Below are 17028 nucleotides of genomic sequence, written 5' to 3'. Positions count from 1 at the left end.
ATGTTTGCAGTGGACAGCATCTTGGAGGACTGTGCTTACATCAATGGGTCCCCCCAGAATACCTTTGTTCCCGGAGCTATTGAGTTGGCAACCAGACATTCTGTGTTCATTGGAGGGGATGACTTTAAGTCCGGACAGACTAAGATTAAGTCGGTCTTGGTGGATTTTCTTGTCGGCGCTGGCTTAAAGGTACTCCTAAATTACCAATGTTCCATTTTCTATTGGCTTGTTCTGTGTAAATGCATTAATTCTGACCTTTTTTGTTGTATTCCTTCACATAAATCTGTAAAAAAAAAATAATGTATAGTTAAGTGAAGTGTTACATGGGTATTTCACACATTTGAAATTGTGAATTTTTTTTCATGCAGTATTAAAACAAATCACTTGTCTTCTCTTTTATAATGACAGTGGAGTCTGAATGTAAGTTTATTCAGATATAATAATAATAGTTACTCAGTAACTGAATTTCACCTCTTCTTTCATTCCCAGACAGTTTCCATAGTGAGCTATAATCACCTCGGTAATAATGATGGGAAGAACCTATCGGCTCCTCAGCAATTTCGTTCCAAGGAGATCTCCAAGAGCAACGTGGTGGATGACATGGTTCAATCTAACCCTATTCTTTATGGACCGAATGAGAAACCTGACCACTGTGTAAGTATAGTTGTAGTCCTGAAGGAGTCTTCCTCATGACTTTTTTAAACTGTATTTAAAGCAAATTATGCATGTTCCCAGATGGACAGAGAGGTAGATGGTGATCAAGAAAAATAGACATTTGTTATTATATTAAATCTTTCAATTCTGTTGAGGTACACAGGAGGTCATATAGTGTTGAGTTCTGCTCCAGCCTACATGAGACTTGGGCACTAGCAAACAAAAAATCTGCAGACCAGCCCAGGATAGCCCTCCTCTACCCTGCTCAGAAAAGTCTTTATCTGAGGGATCATCCTTGCTGTCTCTGGCTTTGGGTCTTGCACCACTTATGGTTTTCAATGTTTTTCTCTACATGACCTGGAAGCACCCTGAAGGGTCCTAGGCACCATGTGATCAGTTTTTGATATGGTTTCCCTTTTAAAGGGAATTTGTTTAATGATGTTTCTAATGCGGTGCGACTTGGGTCGCGACTTAATGACCAAGGACAAATGTGGGTCCTCAGGTTACACAGGTTGAGAACCACTGGTCTATACCCACTGTGGATTAGTCAGTGACCCACCTTAACAGGAAATCCACCAGGCATGTAGAGGTCATACTTACCTTTTAAGGATTCTACTGATCAGTTGGAATGCTGAACAACCAGTTTTTACTGGCAGGCACTGCCCTTTACCTTATTATGGTCACTATGTTTGCCTGATCAAGGGACCTCAAATGGTTCCGGTGTGGCTGTCCACTAGTGCTACCATGTAGGTTTAGCGTCTGAATAAAGGCATTGAACATGTTGGGCATTCATGTGTGGGTGACTGTTTATACATTTGGATTGACGTAGCGCCATCCGCAGGTCATACCCATCTTATTATATTGGGATTCCGGTCTGGAGTGCGGTGGCACATCGACTATAAGGGACAAGGCCGAAACTCATGGATGCTCGTTATCTTCTGTGTGATTGACGTCTGTGTGATTGACATCACTGCATGGGCTCAGGAAAACATCCAAAAATCAATTGTCTGTCTGTGAACACAGTTTAGATGAAAGTAGTCACTCGCACTCCATGATATTAAAGTCAATGCTGTTTATTGACTGAGATAACACACATCTCCTTAGCATTAGCATTAGCTAAGGAGATGTGTGTTATCTCAGTCAATAAACAGCATTGACTTTAATATCATGGAGTGCGAGTGACTACTTTCATCGATCTACATTTCACGGAGGCATCCGTTGTCACCACCGCACCCACCCAGTTGGATTTGGGTTTTTGCCCGGTCAGGAGTGCGATGGGACAGGAGGATTAATGTGAACACAGTTTGCTGTGCCATCTAAAAATGCAAGTTAAAGCTCTATCCTGAAAGAATAAGCCATATCTGAACACGATCCCAAGAGCAGAGGGCCACCGCTCATTTTTGGACAAGGGATCTAGGTGGCTGTACAGCAGCCTGCTTGTCTGCCCTTTCCCCATCCCCGCTGTGGTTTTTAAAGTCCCCCGCTCTTCTGGGGGACCCGGGATCACGGCAAATTACTTCAGGATAGAGAGCGGATAGCAGACCGGAGAATGTATGCTCTGTGTGATCAGTGGGGCAGGAGCACTGTACTCGCAGCACTTCCTGCCTCAGCTGTCGGACGCCGGGCTGCACAAGAGATTGAGCACAATTCTGTCCAAATGCTATCACATAGGGGATTGTTAGTCTCTATGTGATAGCAATAAAGTTAAGTATAAAGATTAAAAAAAAATTAAAGTGTGTGTGTGTTGCTGTGCTCTCTAACACGCGCAATGTACATTAAAGGGCAAGTTCACTCTCCCAAGTAATATGGGAAAATGTAATTACCGGTTAAATGATCCGTAGTACATGATATGTAGCCCTGTACCTCCTTTTCCACTTACAGAGCTAGGTTATTTTTCTTTTAAATAAATATGAATGTAATTTTATTGGTATCTATCTACCATTAGCTGCCTCATTTCCCACCCTCGGCTTATATTCGAGTCAATACTTTTTCCCATTTTTTTTGTGGTAAAATTAGGTACCTCGGCTTATATTCGGGACGGCTCATACTCGAGTATATATGGTACATATTAATCCATGTTTTCTGCTTCTACCTCTGTTACAGTGGTCCTGTGTTTTTTGTTTGGACTTTCATTAAAACATCCACAGGATCATTCTGAGTAGCTACAAACTTTCAAAGCACTACTGTCTGTGTCTGTCTTCTTTTGGCTTTAGTGCTAGTTCACAGCATCCTCAGATCGCATTCTGGCCGCCTCACTTTGTTTTGGTGCGGGAGGGGGCGTGGCGGTGCATTGAACTCCATGGCACCGCAGCCACGTCCTCCGGCCGGAATGCGATCAGCCGCACGGGAACGTGTAGCACATTAGTGCCTGCGTGCCTTGGAGTTAGGTGTCTTTGCTACCTAAGTGGTTTGGAGAAACATCACAGAACAAATTGCTACTGGCTATACCATGGCCTGGATAGAGAACCTTCACAAACATACTTGTATTTTGTATTTATTACTTTTTTTTTCTTCTTCTTTTCTTATATATTTTTCGCTTACTATAACTTGGTACTATACCTGTTTTTATAAATTTTCAGGTGGTTATTAAATATGTCCCATATTTGGGCGACAGCAAAAGAGCAATGGACGAGTACACATCAGAAATAATGATGGGGGGAACCAATACCATTGTTATTCACAACACCTGTGAGGTAAGGCTGCGTGTATTTTATTTTGTGTTGCATTTTATTTTCTTCTTTTACAGATGAAGAAAGGGAAAATGGTTAAATCCACTTTTTTTAAATTCCATTAATGGGAGTTGTTTTACTTGCCAGCAGACTACTGCAGTTAAAGTAACCCTGTTGCAATACTAAATGTGCTCAGCTAAGCTATATCTGTAAATGAAGACTGTATATACTTGCCTATCCTGTTACCTGCACTTCTATACACTGCTCTGTAGTAGGAATGGTCTGTAGAGAAACCCAAACTTTCAGCAGTGTCAATCTCCTAGATCTCCGGGCAGCTTTCACTGGTTCCTCTTGCTGACCTCCATGTCACAACCGTCTCCTGTAGTGATGTAGAGCCTGATTGTTGTATAAGCGGAAAGAAAACTTGCTGATCCCAGCCAGCACCGGTGTAAACTTGTACTAGAAACAGTGTTATCCACCCATTTACTGTCATTTAATCTTACAATGCACTGTATGTCGGCTCCATCTTGTGTTTAATCTGACCTGTGTATTAAGCCCTCACCTCCCTTATCGACATCTGTTCATTAATCGCTTCACTACCTCCTCCCTCTGTGTATGACCTGTACATATAAAGCGTTATCGTTAAAGAAAAAAATGTACCCTTACGGTGGCCCTACGCCTTTACTGCAAGAATTAAGTACTTGTTTTGTATGCGGGGTTCAAGTAAAGCTGTATTATTTACTTGATCTTCAGTCCAACGGCGGTCTCTGCACACCTCTCTCTCCCTTCACTTTGACTATGGAATGTCCCTCCGCATCCTCGTGTCTACTGCAGGTCAATAGACCTGCCTAAGACGTGATGATGCCAGCAGTCCTTAGACCCCCGGAGCTCAGGGAAGCAGAGGCTGCGGGGACTGGTCTGCCAACTGGCCCGAGGGAGCTGTCGGGACCGAGGTTAAGGTGAGTAATACCGTTTTATTTGAGTCACCGAGACAAGTACTTACCCCTGCAGTTGGGCTGCCCCAGCACTGCAAGGGTTACGGTTTTTGTTCTTGAATGTATCTAGTGCACCATTACCAAGCTCCTTTTTTTTCCCGTTCAAAATCAATCAGATAGATAAATGTATTTACGCATACATCAAATAGCGATTACCAAGTACAGTGTAAGGAATATACAGAACAAAGTAAAATTATAAACATGTAGGTAATCTAGGAGAAATCCTAAGAAATTGCAGGTTCCCAGTGTGCATTGCATCAACCTATTAACTTGGACTTCGAGTCAAGGTTACAGAGAGGGGGCCCGAGTTACCTGGTTCTTTGGGGGGGGGGGGGGACATTATAAGGAGTGAGGGAAAGGAATAGTCAGTGGGAAGAAAAGAGGGTAAAGCGAGGAGGGTGGAGTAAAAGGGGGGGAATGGGTAAGAGAGCAAAGCCTCTAGGAGTGGCGATAGCTGGTCATCAACCCTGGCTTCGGGTCCTCATATGGTCAAGGAATCAACATTGAAAGAGGGAGGAAGGTACGGCTCAATCCATGGTTCCCACAGCTTCCTGAACGGCACCAAGGCATCCCTTTGGATAGCAGTGAGCTTCTCAAAAAACATCACACGCGTTACTCTGCATTTGACTTCAGCAAAGGGAAGGTCAGGGGACTTCCAAGCCCACGCAATTACCCTTTTGGCCTCTGTGAGAATGAAGGTGAGCAATCGGTACTGACGTACCGTGCACACCAACGGCTTTTTATGTAGCAGGGCTTCCAACGGGTCTTTTCGAAAAGTCTTGCCGGTAACAGTATATAACAATTGGTAGACTCTATGCCAGAATCTCTTTACCTTGGGGCAGGACCACCATATGTGAAGGACCGAGCCCTCCACCCGACAACCCCTAAAACAGTTTGGGAAGTGTGATGGGATAGCTTTGGAGATCCGGAGTGGGACCAAGTACCACCTAAGGAGCAATTTGTAGTTGGCTTCTATTGCTTGGACATTCGTTGAGCTTCAGGAAATTGTCGCCCATATCTGGGTCCAGGTGTCAGGGGTAATGGAGCATCCTAAGTCTTGTTCCCACCTGGAGGCGTAGGGAGGAGGAGAGGTGTGTAGTTTATCCAACAAAAGGCTGTAGAGGGTTGATATGATCCCCGAACCTCGTATCCCGTAATGTAATTGTCTCTCAAAGGGGGTGAGCGGGGGGATAGGGCGTATGGGTCCTAATCGGGTCAGCAAGAAATGGTTTTATCTGTAGGAATTGGAAGACATGCCTAGTGGTTAGATCGTGTTTGTTTAAGTTTGGAGCGCTGAGAACAATACAATACCTGTTTCAGAGCAGAAGTCTTTAATCAAGCTCAGGGAGCTAGAGAGCCACGATTTAAAGGCGGTGGGGTTGGAGTATCTCGGTCGGAACAGATTGCCATGTATGGACATCAGGGGAGAGTGGGGGGACATCCAGCCCATAGAGTGACGAAGGCCATCCCAGATTCTCAGGGTATGTTGAAGAACAGGGTTAGCGAGGTTCCCACGATTTCCCAAACCATAGAACCAGAGGAGCCAACTAAGCCGCCCGATAGTATTTCTGGAAAAAGGGAAGTCCCAAACCCCCTTCTAGTTTGTTCTGGTAGAGGACTATATGCGACACTCTCGGAAAAGAACCCTTCCAAATGATAGGATAGGATGCGGCGTTAGAATAGCCGGAGCAGAAAGTTGGGGACCCAGACGGGAAGGACCCTTGCGTGGTATAAAAATTTAGGAAGTAAGGTCATTTGAATGGCCGTAACCCTCCCGAGCCATGATAGGGGATGTTTCTCCCAAGAGAACAGTAGGGATTCCATATGGGAAAATAATTTCGGGTAATTTTGCATTATACAATTGGTCATAGGGGGGGTGAGGTGTATCCCCAAGTGTGGCAGGGCAGTGGCTACCCACATGTAGGGGAATGATTGTTGCAGCAAGGAACATAGGGAGGGGGGAGGGATACATTAAGTGCTTCGTATTTTTGCAAATTGATGAAGAGGCCGGAAAGGGTACCAAATTGTTGTAGTGGAGGTTAGGGAGGGAGATCAACGGATCAGTAAGGATCAGAAGTGCGTTGCCTGCAAACAGACTAAGTTTGTGGTGGTAGCCTGCTACTTCTATACCCTTAATGCCCACACGTTGTCGTATTGCTTGGGCAAGGGGCTCTATGGCTAGTGCGAATAGAAGGGGGGAGAGTGATCAGCCTTGTCTGGTCCCTCCTAGTTATGTCAAACCTTTTGAGAGTGGAAGCCCTGGTTTTTGACATATGCCGTGGGCTCGGAATATATGGAGTCAATTAAGCGCATAAACGAGGGCCCAAACCCCCATTTAGTCAGGGTGTAGCGCAAGTAATCCCAGCCGACCGAGTCAAAGGCTTTACTTATGTCGAGTGCTAGTAGCATAGACTTTCTTTGGTGTGAGATATGTAGCAAGTGGGATATTCTGCGTACACTATCTCCCGCCTGTTTTCCCAACATAAACCCTACTAGGTCTTTGGAAATCATTTTCAAAATTGGGGATTGGAGTCTCAGTGTCAGAATTCTGGTGAGCAATTTAAGGTCAACATTGATCAAAGAGATCGGACGGTAATTAGACCATGAGGTGTGATCGGTCTCAGGCTTAGGAATGATACAGATGGAAGACATCAATGATTCCCCACCCAGCCGCCCTCCCTCCCGCAAAGCGTTAAAATATGTAGTTAAGTGTGGAGCAAGAATATCTGCAAATTTCTTAATAGGTGGCACCAAAGCCATCAGGGCCAGGCCTCTTCCCAGTAGTAAGCAACTTAATAGTATTCAAAACTTGCTCTGATGTGATGGGAGCATCGATCAGGTGCCGGTCTTCGTCGGATAGGGAGGGAAGATCGAGGGAGGAAAAAAGGCTTCCATACTGGAGACCTCCAGTGGACTAGTGGTACGACAGTCCGCTCAGATTCGTTCTGAAAAGTGTCCAGAATTTTAACTGGGTGGGCTGTCACATATCCTCGCTGAATTTTCAGTCGTATGGGGTCACGTTTAGTATTGGTGTCTCTGAGCCTGTGCACTAACATGGTGTCTGGTTTGTCCCCCTTGAAGTAGAATCTATGCTTGGTCCAGGCCAAACGGTCATGCGCAAGATGTGTAAGACAAAGGTTCAGCTCAGACTAAATGTTAAACGATTGGGTTCTGTGCTCAGGAGTGGGGGTCTGTTGGAAAGCTTGGGAAGCAGATTGGAGATCAGATTCGAGTTGGTCAATACGGGCCGTCCTTTTCTTTTTAGCTTGGGAGGCTAGTTGAATCAGCTTGCCCCTAATAGTGGGTTTATGTGCCTCCCAGACCGTAATCGGGGAACTGATCCCTTAACATTGAGGGAACCTATTTTTAGGGCCATGTGGGTTGATGTCCAAGTTTAAGGTTTGAGAGAAGGAGTGAAAAGGAGTGAAAGAAGGAGGTGAGTAGTTGTTCAAGAAGAGGGGAGGGAGGGGTAGGAGAGAGCAAGAGAACCAGAGAGGGAAGACACTCAAAGGGCCAAAAACAGTCTCTGAACCAACAAGGTGGTGTTTTGTTCACTTAACTGGGATCTGGGCAAGCGCCAAATCCAAGATAGTGAAAAGTGGGGTGCATGTTGGGGTACCAGAACGGGAGATAAACCTGCTAAATGTATAAAACATAGAACCTAGGTGCATGTATCCATTTGTCCCAGAGGCCTTTACGGTGGTATAACAGCATTCATTGCAGTATATGCAGGTAAATAACAGGAGAAAACAAGATACGAAATAACCATTTTGGGGAGAGCTTGAGTCCACGGCTTGGTCTGGTGCCAGAGTACCCCCGCGGAGGCCATGGAACCTAGGGGGGCAAGCTAGCGCGAGAGGAGCCCAACAGCAAACAAACAGAACAGCTTAACGTGGAACCGATGTCACTTCAGAGTGAGACCAGGGTCATCTGCAAAGGTAACCTTGAGGATCACAGTTTGTGGTGTGGTGATAAAGTGGCGTCAACCATAGGCAGCCAAACAGGGTAACTACCACACCAGTACAGCGTGATGTAGATGGCGACATTACCCTTGCGGGCGCGCGACAGTGCTCAGCAACTGGGCAGAAAGGAACAGTCATGGTGGAACAGTCATCCAAATGATCCAGTGGGCAAAGGAGAGTTCGGCATCATCCGCAAGGTTGCAGAGGGCCCAAGCAGGTTGGGCGGGGGGCGAGTCCAGGACGTGATGTAGGCGAGGGGGGACAGTCATCCGTGGCAGCATCAGTACGCCCCAATAAGTGCAGGGAGTCCAGGCATTCACGCATCTCATCCACGGTGATGAATGTATAAGTTTTGCCATCATAAAAGAATTGCAAATTAAAGGGGAAGCCCCAACGGTACCTGATCATCTTGGCTTGGAGCAGGGGACGGAACTCTCGTTGTCGAGCTATAGTAGCCGGTGAGAGGTCAGAGAAGATCTGGTACCCAAATCCCTGGAATTGTAAAGTCCCAGCCTTCCTGGCTGCCTGGAGGAGTCGTTCCTTAGATCGATAAAAGTGGAGGCAAACAATATCACGCGAAGGGCCCTCAGGTGTGCGGCGTGAGAGCGCTCTGTGGATCCTGTCGAACTCCAGCCTCTCAATGGGGATATCAGTGGCCAGTTCCTGGAATAGCGCAGTGACTGTTGATTGCAGATCCAGAACCGATTCCGGGACTCCTCTTATACGCAGATTTAAACTGCGGTCCCGATTCTCTGAGTCCTCCAGTTGTGTTAGGAGGGATAGGTTCATGTAACGCAGCCGCTCCAGATCATCCTCATGTCCCTCCACTATAAGATCGTTGCAACTGGATTCAAGTGTGGTAGTACGTCTGCCCACGTCCCGTATCTCTTTCATAAGTTGCAAGGTAATTTGCTTGGATAACTTGTCCAGAGCTTTGTGGAGGGTTGTTTTCGAATTGTGCCAGCAGGGAATGAGTGACCTCAGGGTCCGCTTGACTAGCCTGTGTGTGTTGTCCTCTAGAGGGTTCGTTAGAGGATCGGGAGTCTCGTTCCTCTGTGATGATGCTGGCGACATCTTGTGGGCCGCTCGACCCAGAGCCTCGTGTAGCGTAGACTGGCTCAACCTGTCCTGTACTAGGAGTCGGGGTGGCATGGTGGTATCAATTCGTCGGCGGGGGGGAGCCCGGATCCTAAGGCACCTGTGGTTACCGTGAGTGGGGCTTGCGATAGTCAAAATAGGTCGTCACTTCTCCCGTTCTGGCACGGAGCTGATCAGTGAGCGTCCATCTTGATCAGCCGCGCGCATGCGCCCTTCCCAAGCTCCTTTTTTAAACCCCCTTAATACTGGCATGTTTCTTAATTTTCAAAAGACTGTGGCAAAAAATTAGATCACCTCTGTCTACTTTTCAAAAAGGGGTAATTTTGTGGCTTTTCATACTGTACTGGCATTTTTATTTGTGGTTTTATAACCGAAAGTAAAAGAGAACCATTTTCCCCTTGTTTTTATAGTTCTATCATAAAAGAAAACATCCCTGTGATTATTAAATACCATCAGAAGAAAGCTCCATTCGTCTCAAAAATGATATAATATTAATTTGGGTACACTATTGCAATGGATAAATGAGTCAGTCAAGCTATCACAACACCGAAAACTGAAAAATGGCCTGGACAGCAAGGAGGCTTAACATGCCGGTCATTAAACGATTAGTCGTGCACTGGTGTAAAGTAATTTGTTGCACCCAAGCACTTTAGATGAGCTAGGCCACTTGTATAAGCTATAAAAAATGGCCAACAAGGCTACGTCAATGCATTAGGAGAACATTTAAAAAGCAGAAGCAACCTTAAAATAAACACTGAAAACATCACATCACGTAATGGTATGGGAGCTGTAATTTAACAAACCGAAAAAAACAAATGAACCAGTCACCCAGCACTTTTCTGGAAAGTTGTGTGAAGCCTTTCTAAGTAATTTGATGACTGTTGTGAACATAATTGATGACATTATGATGAATAGTAATATCAAGAGGTGCACCGAAATGGAAATGTTTAAAACCGAAATAAAAACATTGGGGATGTCCCGATACCAATGCTGGTATCGGGCCCGATACAGGGTATTTTGACAAGTACTTGTCAAAATGCCCCAATACATAGCGCCGAAGCTTGCTCTATGATTTTTTTTTTTTAACTTACTTGGAGAGCAACGGCGAGTCGGTGCTGGTCTGGTGGGAGGAGCTCCAGGTGGGTTCCTGTTCTGTCGACGCTGAGGACTCATCGACCGCGCGCACCTCTGACGTCGCATCCGGGTACTGCCAGTCTGTCAGCTTCACTTAAGGACCTTCTGCGCATGCGTTACCACTCACCGATCATTACATTCCCACACAGCGCCTGCATCCCTTTCTCACGGCCGTTAACTTCTCCAACTACATGCCAGTTCCTGGAATAGCGCAGTGACTGTTGATTGCAGATCCAGAACCGATTCCGGGACTCCTCTTATACGCAGATTTAAACTGCGGTCCCGATTCTCTGAGTCCTCCAGTTGTGTTAGGAGGGATAGGTTCATGTAACGCAGCCGCTCCAGATCATCCTCATGTCCCTCCACTATAAGATCGTTGCAACTGGATTCAAGTGTGGTAGTACGTCTGCCCACGTCCCGTATCTCTTTCATAAGTTGCAAGGTAATTTGCTTGGATAACTTGTCCAGAGCTTTGTGGAGGGTTGTTTTCGAATTGTGCCAGCAGGGAATGAGTGACCTCAGGGTCCGCTTGACTAGCCTGTGTGTGTTGTCCTCTAGAGGGTTCGTTAGAGGATCGGGAGTCTCGTTCCTCTGTGATGATGCTGGCGACATCTTGTGGGCCGCTCGACCCAGAGCCTCGTGTAGCGTAGACTGGCTCAACCTGTCCTGTACTAGGAGTCGGGGTGGCATGGTGGTATCAATTCGTCGGCGGGGGGGAGCCCGGATCCTAAGGCACCTGTGGTTACCGTGAGTGGGGCTTGCGATAGTCAAAATAGGTCGTCACTTCTCCCGTTCTGGCACGGAGCTGATCAGTGAGCGTCCATCTTGATCAGCCGCGCGCATGCGCCCTTCCCAAGCTCCTTTTTTAAACCCCCTTAATACTGGCATGTTTCTTAATTTTCAAAAGACTGTGGCAAAAAATTAGATCACCTCTGTCTACTTTTCAAAAAGGGGTAATTTTGTGGCTTTTCATACTGTACTGGCATTTTTATTTGTGGTTTTATAACCGAAAGTAAAAGAGAACCATTTTCCCCTTGTTTTTATAGTTCTATCATAAAAGAAAACATCCCTGTGATTATTAAATACCATCAGAAGAAAGCTCCATTCGTCTCAAAAATGATATAATATTAATTTGGGTACACTATTGCAATGGATAAATGAGTCAGTCAAGCTATCACAACACCGAAAACTGAAAAATGGCCTGGACAGCAAGGAGGCTTAACATGCCGGTCATTAAACGATTAGTCGTGCACTGGTGTAAAGTAATTTGTTGCACCCAAGCACTTTAGATGAGCTAGGCCACTTGTATAAGCTATAAAAAATGGCCAACAAGGCTACGTCAATGCATTAGGAGAACATTTAAAAAGCAGAAGCAACCTTAAAATAAACACTGAAAACATCACATCACGTAATGGTATGGGAGCTGTAATTTAACAAACCGAAAAAAACAAATGAACCAGTCACCCAGCACTTTTCTGGAAAGTTGTGTGAAGCCTTTCTAAGTAATTTGATGACTGTTGTGAACATAATTGATGACATTATGATGAATAGTAATATCAAGAGGTGCACCGAAATGGAAATGTTTAAAACCGAAATAAAAACATTGGGGATGTCCCGATACCAATGCTGGTATCGGGCCCGATACAGGGTATTTTGACAAGTACTTGTCACAATGCCCCAATACATAGCGCCGAAGCTTGCTCTATGATTTTTTTTTTTTTTTTTTTTAACTTACTTGGAGAGCAACGGCGAGTCGGTGCTGGTCTGGTGGGAGGAGCTCCAGGTGGGTTCCTGTTCTGTCGACGCTGAGGACTCATCGACCGCGCGCACCTCTGACGTCGCATCCGGGTACTGCCAGTCTGTCAGCTTCACTTAAGGACCTTCTGCGCATGCGTTACCACTCACCGATCATTACATTCCCACACAGCGCCTGCATCCCTTTCTCACGGCCGTTAACTTCTCCAACTACACACAGCTCCTGTCCAGTTCAACTACCATGCACTGCGTTTGCGTGCCCTTCTGTACGTGCGTGCCCTGTACCAGGGCACGCAAACGCAGTGCATGGTAGTTGAACTGGACAGGAGCTGTGTGTAGTTGGAGAAGTTAACGGCCGTGAGAAAGGGATGCAGGCGCTGTGTGGGGATGTAAGGCTCGGTGAGTGGCAACGCATGCGCAGAAGGTCCTTATGTGTAGCTGACCTACTGGCAGTACCCAGATGCGACGTCAGAGGTTCACAAGGTCAATGAGTTCTCAGCGTCGACAGAACACCGGCGACTGTCCAGAGGACCTGAGAACATTTGCAGACCAGCTAAATTAGGACCCCACCTGGAGCTCCTCCCACCGGACCAGCGCCGACTCGCTGCTGCTCTCCCACACAGCGCGACCTCACCAGCGAGGCAACCAACGGTGAGTGAGGGCCTGGGGTCCCTCATAAGAATGATTTATTGTATTAAATCAGCAGGGGAAAATAGTAAATTATTGCCTGCAGTATGTACTCTATATGTGCTACATATAGAGTACACACTGCAGCAATAGATTTACTATTATCCCCTGCAAATATGAATGGATTAAATGATCTATAGTACATAATAGTACATAACATGTAGTTGTACTACGGATCATTTAACCAATTCATGTTAGTCGAGGAAAATTGTAAATCTATTGCTGCAGTGTGTACTGTATATGTAGTACATGTATACAGCACACACCTCCACTACACTACAGCAATAGATTTACAATTCTCCCCTGCTAACATGAATAGGTTAAATCATGATCCATAGTACATAACATGTAGTTGTATTATGGATCATTTAACCCATTCAGGTTAGCAGGGCAGAAATGTAACTCTATTACTGCAGTGTACTGGAAGTGTGTACCAGGTTAAATGATCCATAGTACACACTTCCAGCACACTGCAGTAATAGTTACATTTCTCCCCTGCTAACATGAATAGGTTAAATGATCCTAGAGGCACATGCATGATCGAATTTGTAGTTTCACAACAGCTGTGTGAAAGCAAATACAAATGTTTTATTGTTCTAAAACAGTCTTAAAGTTCTTCATAATCATAAAGAAATTGGCCTAAAATCATTAGTCTGCATTGTTTTTTTTTAAAAGTCACCTGTCCCTTTAAGAAAAAGTATCGGTAATTGGTATCAGCAAGTACATGAGGGGAGGTACTTGGTCTTGAAAAAGTGGTATCGGGACATCCCTAAAAAAGAATTGTCAGGCCGAAACCGATACCGAAAAATGTTTTTTTATTTTAATTTTTTAAAATCTTTTAATTTTTTAATAACTTTTCCCCCTTTGGGGAAATATTGGGGGTCTAAACAGACCCCTGATGTTTCCCTTTTTAAAATAGAAAAAGAGATTTAAGTCCTCTATCTCTTTTTTTTTTTTTTTCTGTGCCCCCTGTTATTAATGAACAGGAATGCGTGTTCCTGTTCATTGATAACATGAGGACAGAGTATGTTTACTATACCTACAACTATGAATGAACATGAGGTGATGTAGATCACTTCCCATTCATTCATAATTGAGGATGTAGTTAACATACCATGTCCTCAATTATCTACAAACACTCAGCGATCACTGATCCCTGAGTGTTTGTGCTCGCTCTCCTCTGACACGCTGTCATAGGAGGCTGATCGAGCGGAGCAGGAGGTGAGCTCAGCCTCCTGTAACAGCTTGGCAGGCTGTCACTTTATTTTCTCCCTGCTGGAACACAGATCAGCACTCAACGGGGAGAAAAGAAACCAGGGATGCGCCGATGTATAGGCCGAAACATGGCTCTTTTCGGCAAAGTGCCATTTTCAGCCGATATCGGTGCATACCTAGTCATGTCATGTTGATAATTACATTTTCAATATTTCTGTGTTCAGTTAAATTTTTTTTTTTTCTCTCTCAGGACTCTCTGCTTGCTAGTCCAATTATTCTAGATTTGGTAATCCTCACAGAGCTCTGCCAGAGAATTACTTTTTGCACTGAGCAAGACCAAGACTTCCAGACATTCCACAGTGTTCTGTCAATTCTCAGCTTCCTCTGTAAAGCTCCACTTGTGCCAGAAGGAACACCTGTTGTAAATGCCCTTTTCAGACAAAGAACCTGCATTGAGAACATTCTCAGGTATCACTTGTTGTTGTTGTTGTTGTTGTTGTTTTTTCCCCATAATAATGTTTATTAAATCCAAAAGGAGAAACATTAAATTGTATGACAACATTACAGGTTACAAGTTGAGCGATATAACATTAGAATGATAAAACCGTTTTGTAAGAAGGTTTACATACTATGAGCTTACTAGCATGTAGTATCAATAATGGTAATGTCAGTAGTTTGAAATATCGTGTTTTGTAATCTCTAAGGACTAGTTCACACCAGATGCAGTAGTGATGCAGTCCGTTCCGTTCTACAGCTGCATCAAAAACACATCATCATTCTTTCCTATGGGATTTCTGATGCTCTGTTCACAGCAGTGCAGTCTGTTCCGATGCAGCCAGAAAAAATACTGCTTGCCCTATTTTGGCTGCATCAGATCGTGATGGAACGCAAAAAAAATGCAACGGAACGCACTAGAATGCACCTGAAATCCCATTTTAATTTAAAAAAAACCTGCGGCAAAACACATCGCGCTACAGCTGGGCAGACGCACGCAGTTCTGGCACGAACTAACCCTAAAGGGGAGTGTATGGCAATAAACAACATAAGAAATAACAAAAAGGTTTTCTTTTTTCTTATGTAATTTGATTTGAGCAGGTGACATGGAGGAGATGGGCAGAACTAAGGATAGTAATAGGGGAAAAGATTTAAAAGTAGAAGGGTAAGGGGTAACAAAGGAACTCAAGGGAAGAAAGATAGGTGAGGGGAGGTGATGAGGAAAAGTTTAGACAAGAAGATGAAATAAAAGAAGGAAAGAGAAGGGTACAGCTGGAGGAAAACCATTAACATGTACGAGATTTCTCAAGGCCAGAGATCAGGGACATCAGTATCGTATTCATCCAGGAGGTATCCCTTGTTTTTATGGATGGCGTGGGTCGTCTAGTAGGTGTGCATGAGCATCAGCCATAAATTATCAGAATTAATAAAACATACCAGTCATTTTAATTTTCCTAATTTTACAAAGTAAGAATGGTAGCTAAATGCCATGGCTATTATAATATAACTGACTTCTTTCTTTTCTTTGTATTTGTGATGGCCTGTACTGAAGCATGTTTTTTGTATTACTTTTTTTTGTTTTTTGTTTTCCAGGGCTTGCTTGGGTCTGTATCCACAAAATCATATGATGCTAGAGCACAAGATGCAGAGAAGTTTTGTGAGCCTCAAAAGACCAAGCAAAGTTTTGAACCCTTGTCCAATTTCCAGTAAGAAGGGAACTGTCCAGGTTAATGGCTTTCATCAAGTCATTGGCAATGGGCACTGTAATGGACTTGCACAAACTGTCACCATTAGTGACACCGAAATAGAAAATTAGTGGGCGTCCTCAACTTTGCCATAGGCAATAACTTATGCATTTTAACAAAAAAATAAGTCACAACTAGAAGTTTACACTACAACTCTTGCACTTATAACTATTACGTCTTGACCTTCTTATTTGAGTGCTATGTAGGTTCAGTGATCTAGAACTGTGGTTCTTGTACTGCTGTTTTTGTTAATTTGTTGTAGTTTGAAGTTAATAAACTTCAGATGACTTGAACCTTGCTCGCTGTTCTTGTAGAACATTTTTCCACCTGAAATAAAACATTACAGCACTTGAAGGTTAATTTTACTATTTAACCATGTGTCTTACTAACTCTCTATAGAATGTTGTATTTGAAAGAGGGTTATAGGCAGTGTAATCCATCATCCAGCTGTATTTTTTGGAAAAGTATGAAAAGGTACCTAACTAATTTTCTGTAACTTTAGTTGTGTATGGGTCTCAAACAACTGCCACCTCTCTTACACGAAGGGGTCTGTATTCCCAATGATTCCCCTGCTCACAAATGGGGAGGGTGCACATTATCAATATCCCCCAATTTTCGTAAACTGAGGGCTACATATTATCAATATCCCCAAGCTCACATAAACAGAAAAGTCCTCAAATTACAAATATCACCCTCTCATTCTTCATATATTGATATTGTGGTAAAAAAAAAAGTATTAAAATAGCTCCTTTCTTATAAGATCAAGTCTCAGAAAGTAGCAGCCATTTAGTGAGGACATATAAAATGCTGTTTATTTTCTTAACCATCGGTAGATCTCCTTCTGGAAACAGTTAGATATTGGAAGGATTCCCATTTCCTCCCTGTATCTTTTTCTAAACCTAATTGTACTATTGTGATTTTTGTTGTGAAGAATTTTCATTCTCTTCACAACCTATGGGTGACTGTACATGGTGATATGATAGTTAAATGTCTTCCATTAAACCATCTGCTTGTTTTCAGACCCACTGCAATTGATTATGACTTGGTTGTTGCTTTATATCAGCACATGTGCTCTATTGAAACTATAATGTTGGCACTCATGGCCCTGCCCTGTGAAAAT

The 17028-nt window shown here is 44.1% G+C and overlaps 1 protein-coding gene across 1 annotated transcript in view; it reads left to right on the top strand.

Annotated features, from left to right (window-relative positions):
* Positions 1-16356, top strand: part of ISYNA1 (inositol-3-phosphate synthase 1) — a 38840-nt gene extending 22484 nt beyond the window's left edge. The window contains 5 exon segments of the mRNA XM_018557490.1: positions 1-189; positions 490-654; positions 3234-3347; positions 14420-14637; positions 15757-16356. The exon segment at positions 1-189 is cut by the window's left edge and continues 4 nt beyond it. Coding sequence (XP_018412992.1) covers positions 1-189; positions 490-654; positions 3234-3347; positions 14420-14637; positions 15757-15979 — 909 coding nt within the window. The 3' untranslated portion in view covers positions 15980-16356.
* Positions 16357-17028: the final 672 nt, after the last annotated feature.

Source organism: Nanorana parkeri, unplaced genomic scaffold (assembly GCF_000935625.1).
Source record: "Nanorana parkeri isolate BGI_ZX_2015 unplaced genomic scaffold, ASM93562v1 scaffold286, whole genome shotgun sequence".
NCBI lineage: Eukaryota > Metazoa > Chordata > Amphibia > Anura > Dicroglossidae > Nanorana > Nanorana parkeri.
This window is presented reverse-complemented; position numbering and strand designations above follow the sequence as displayed.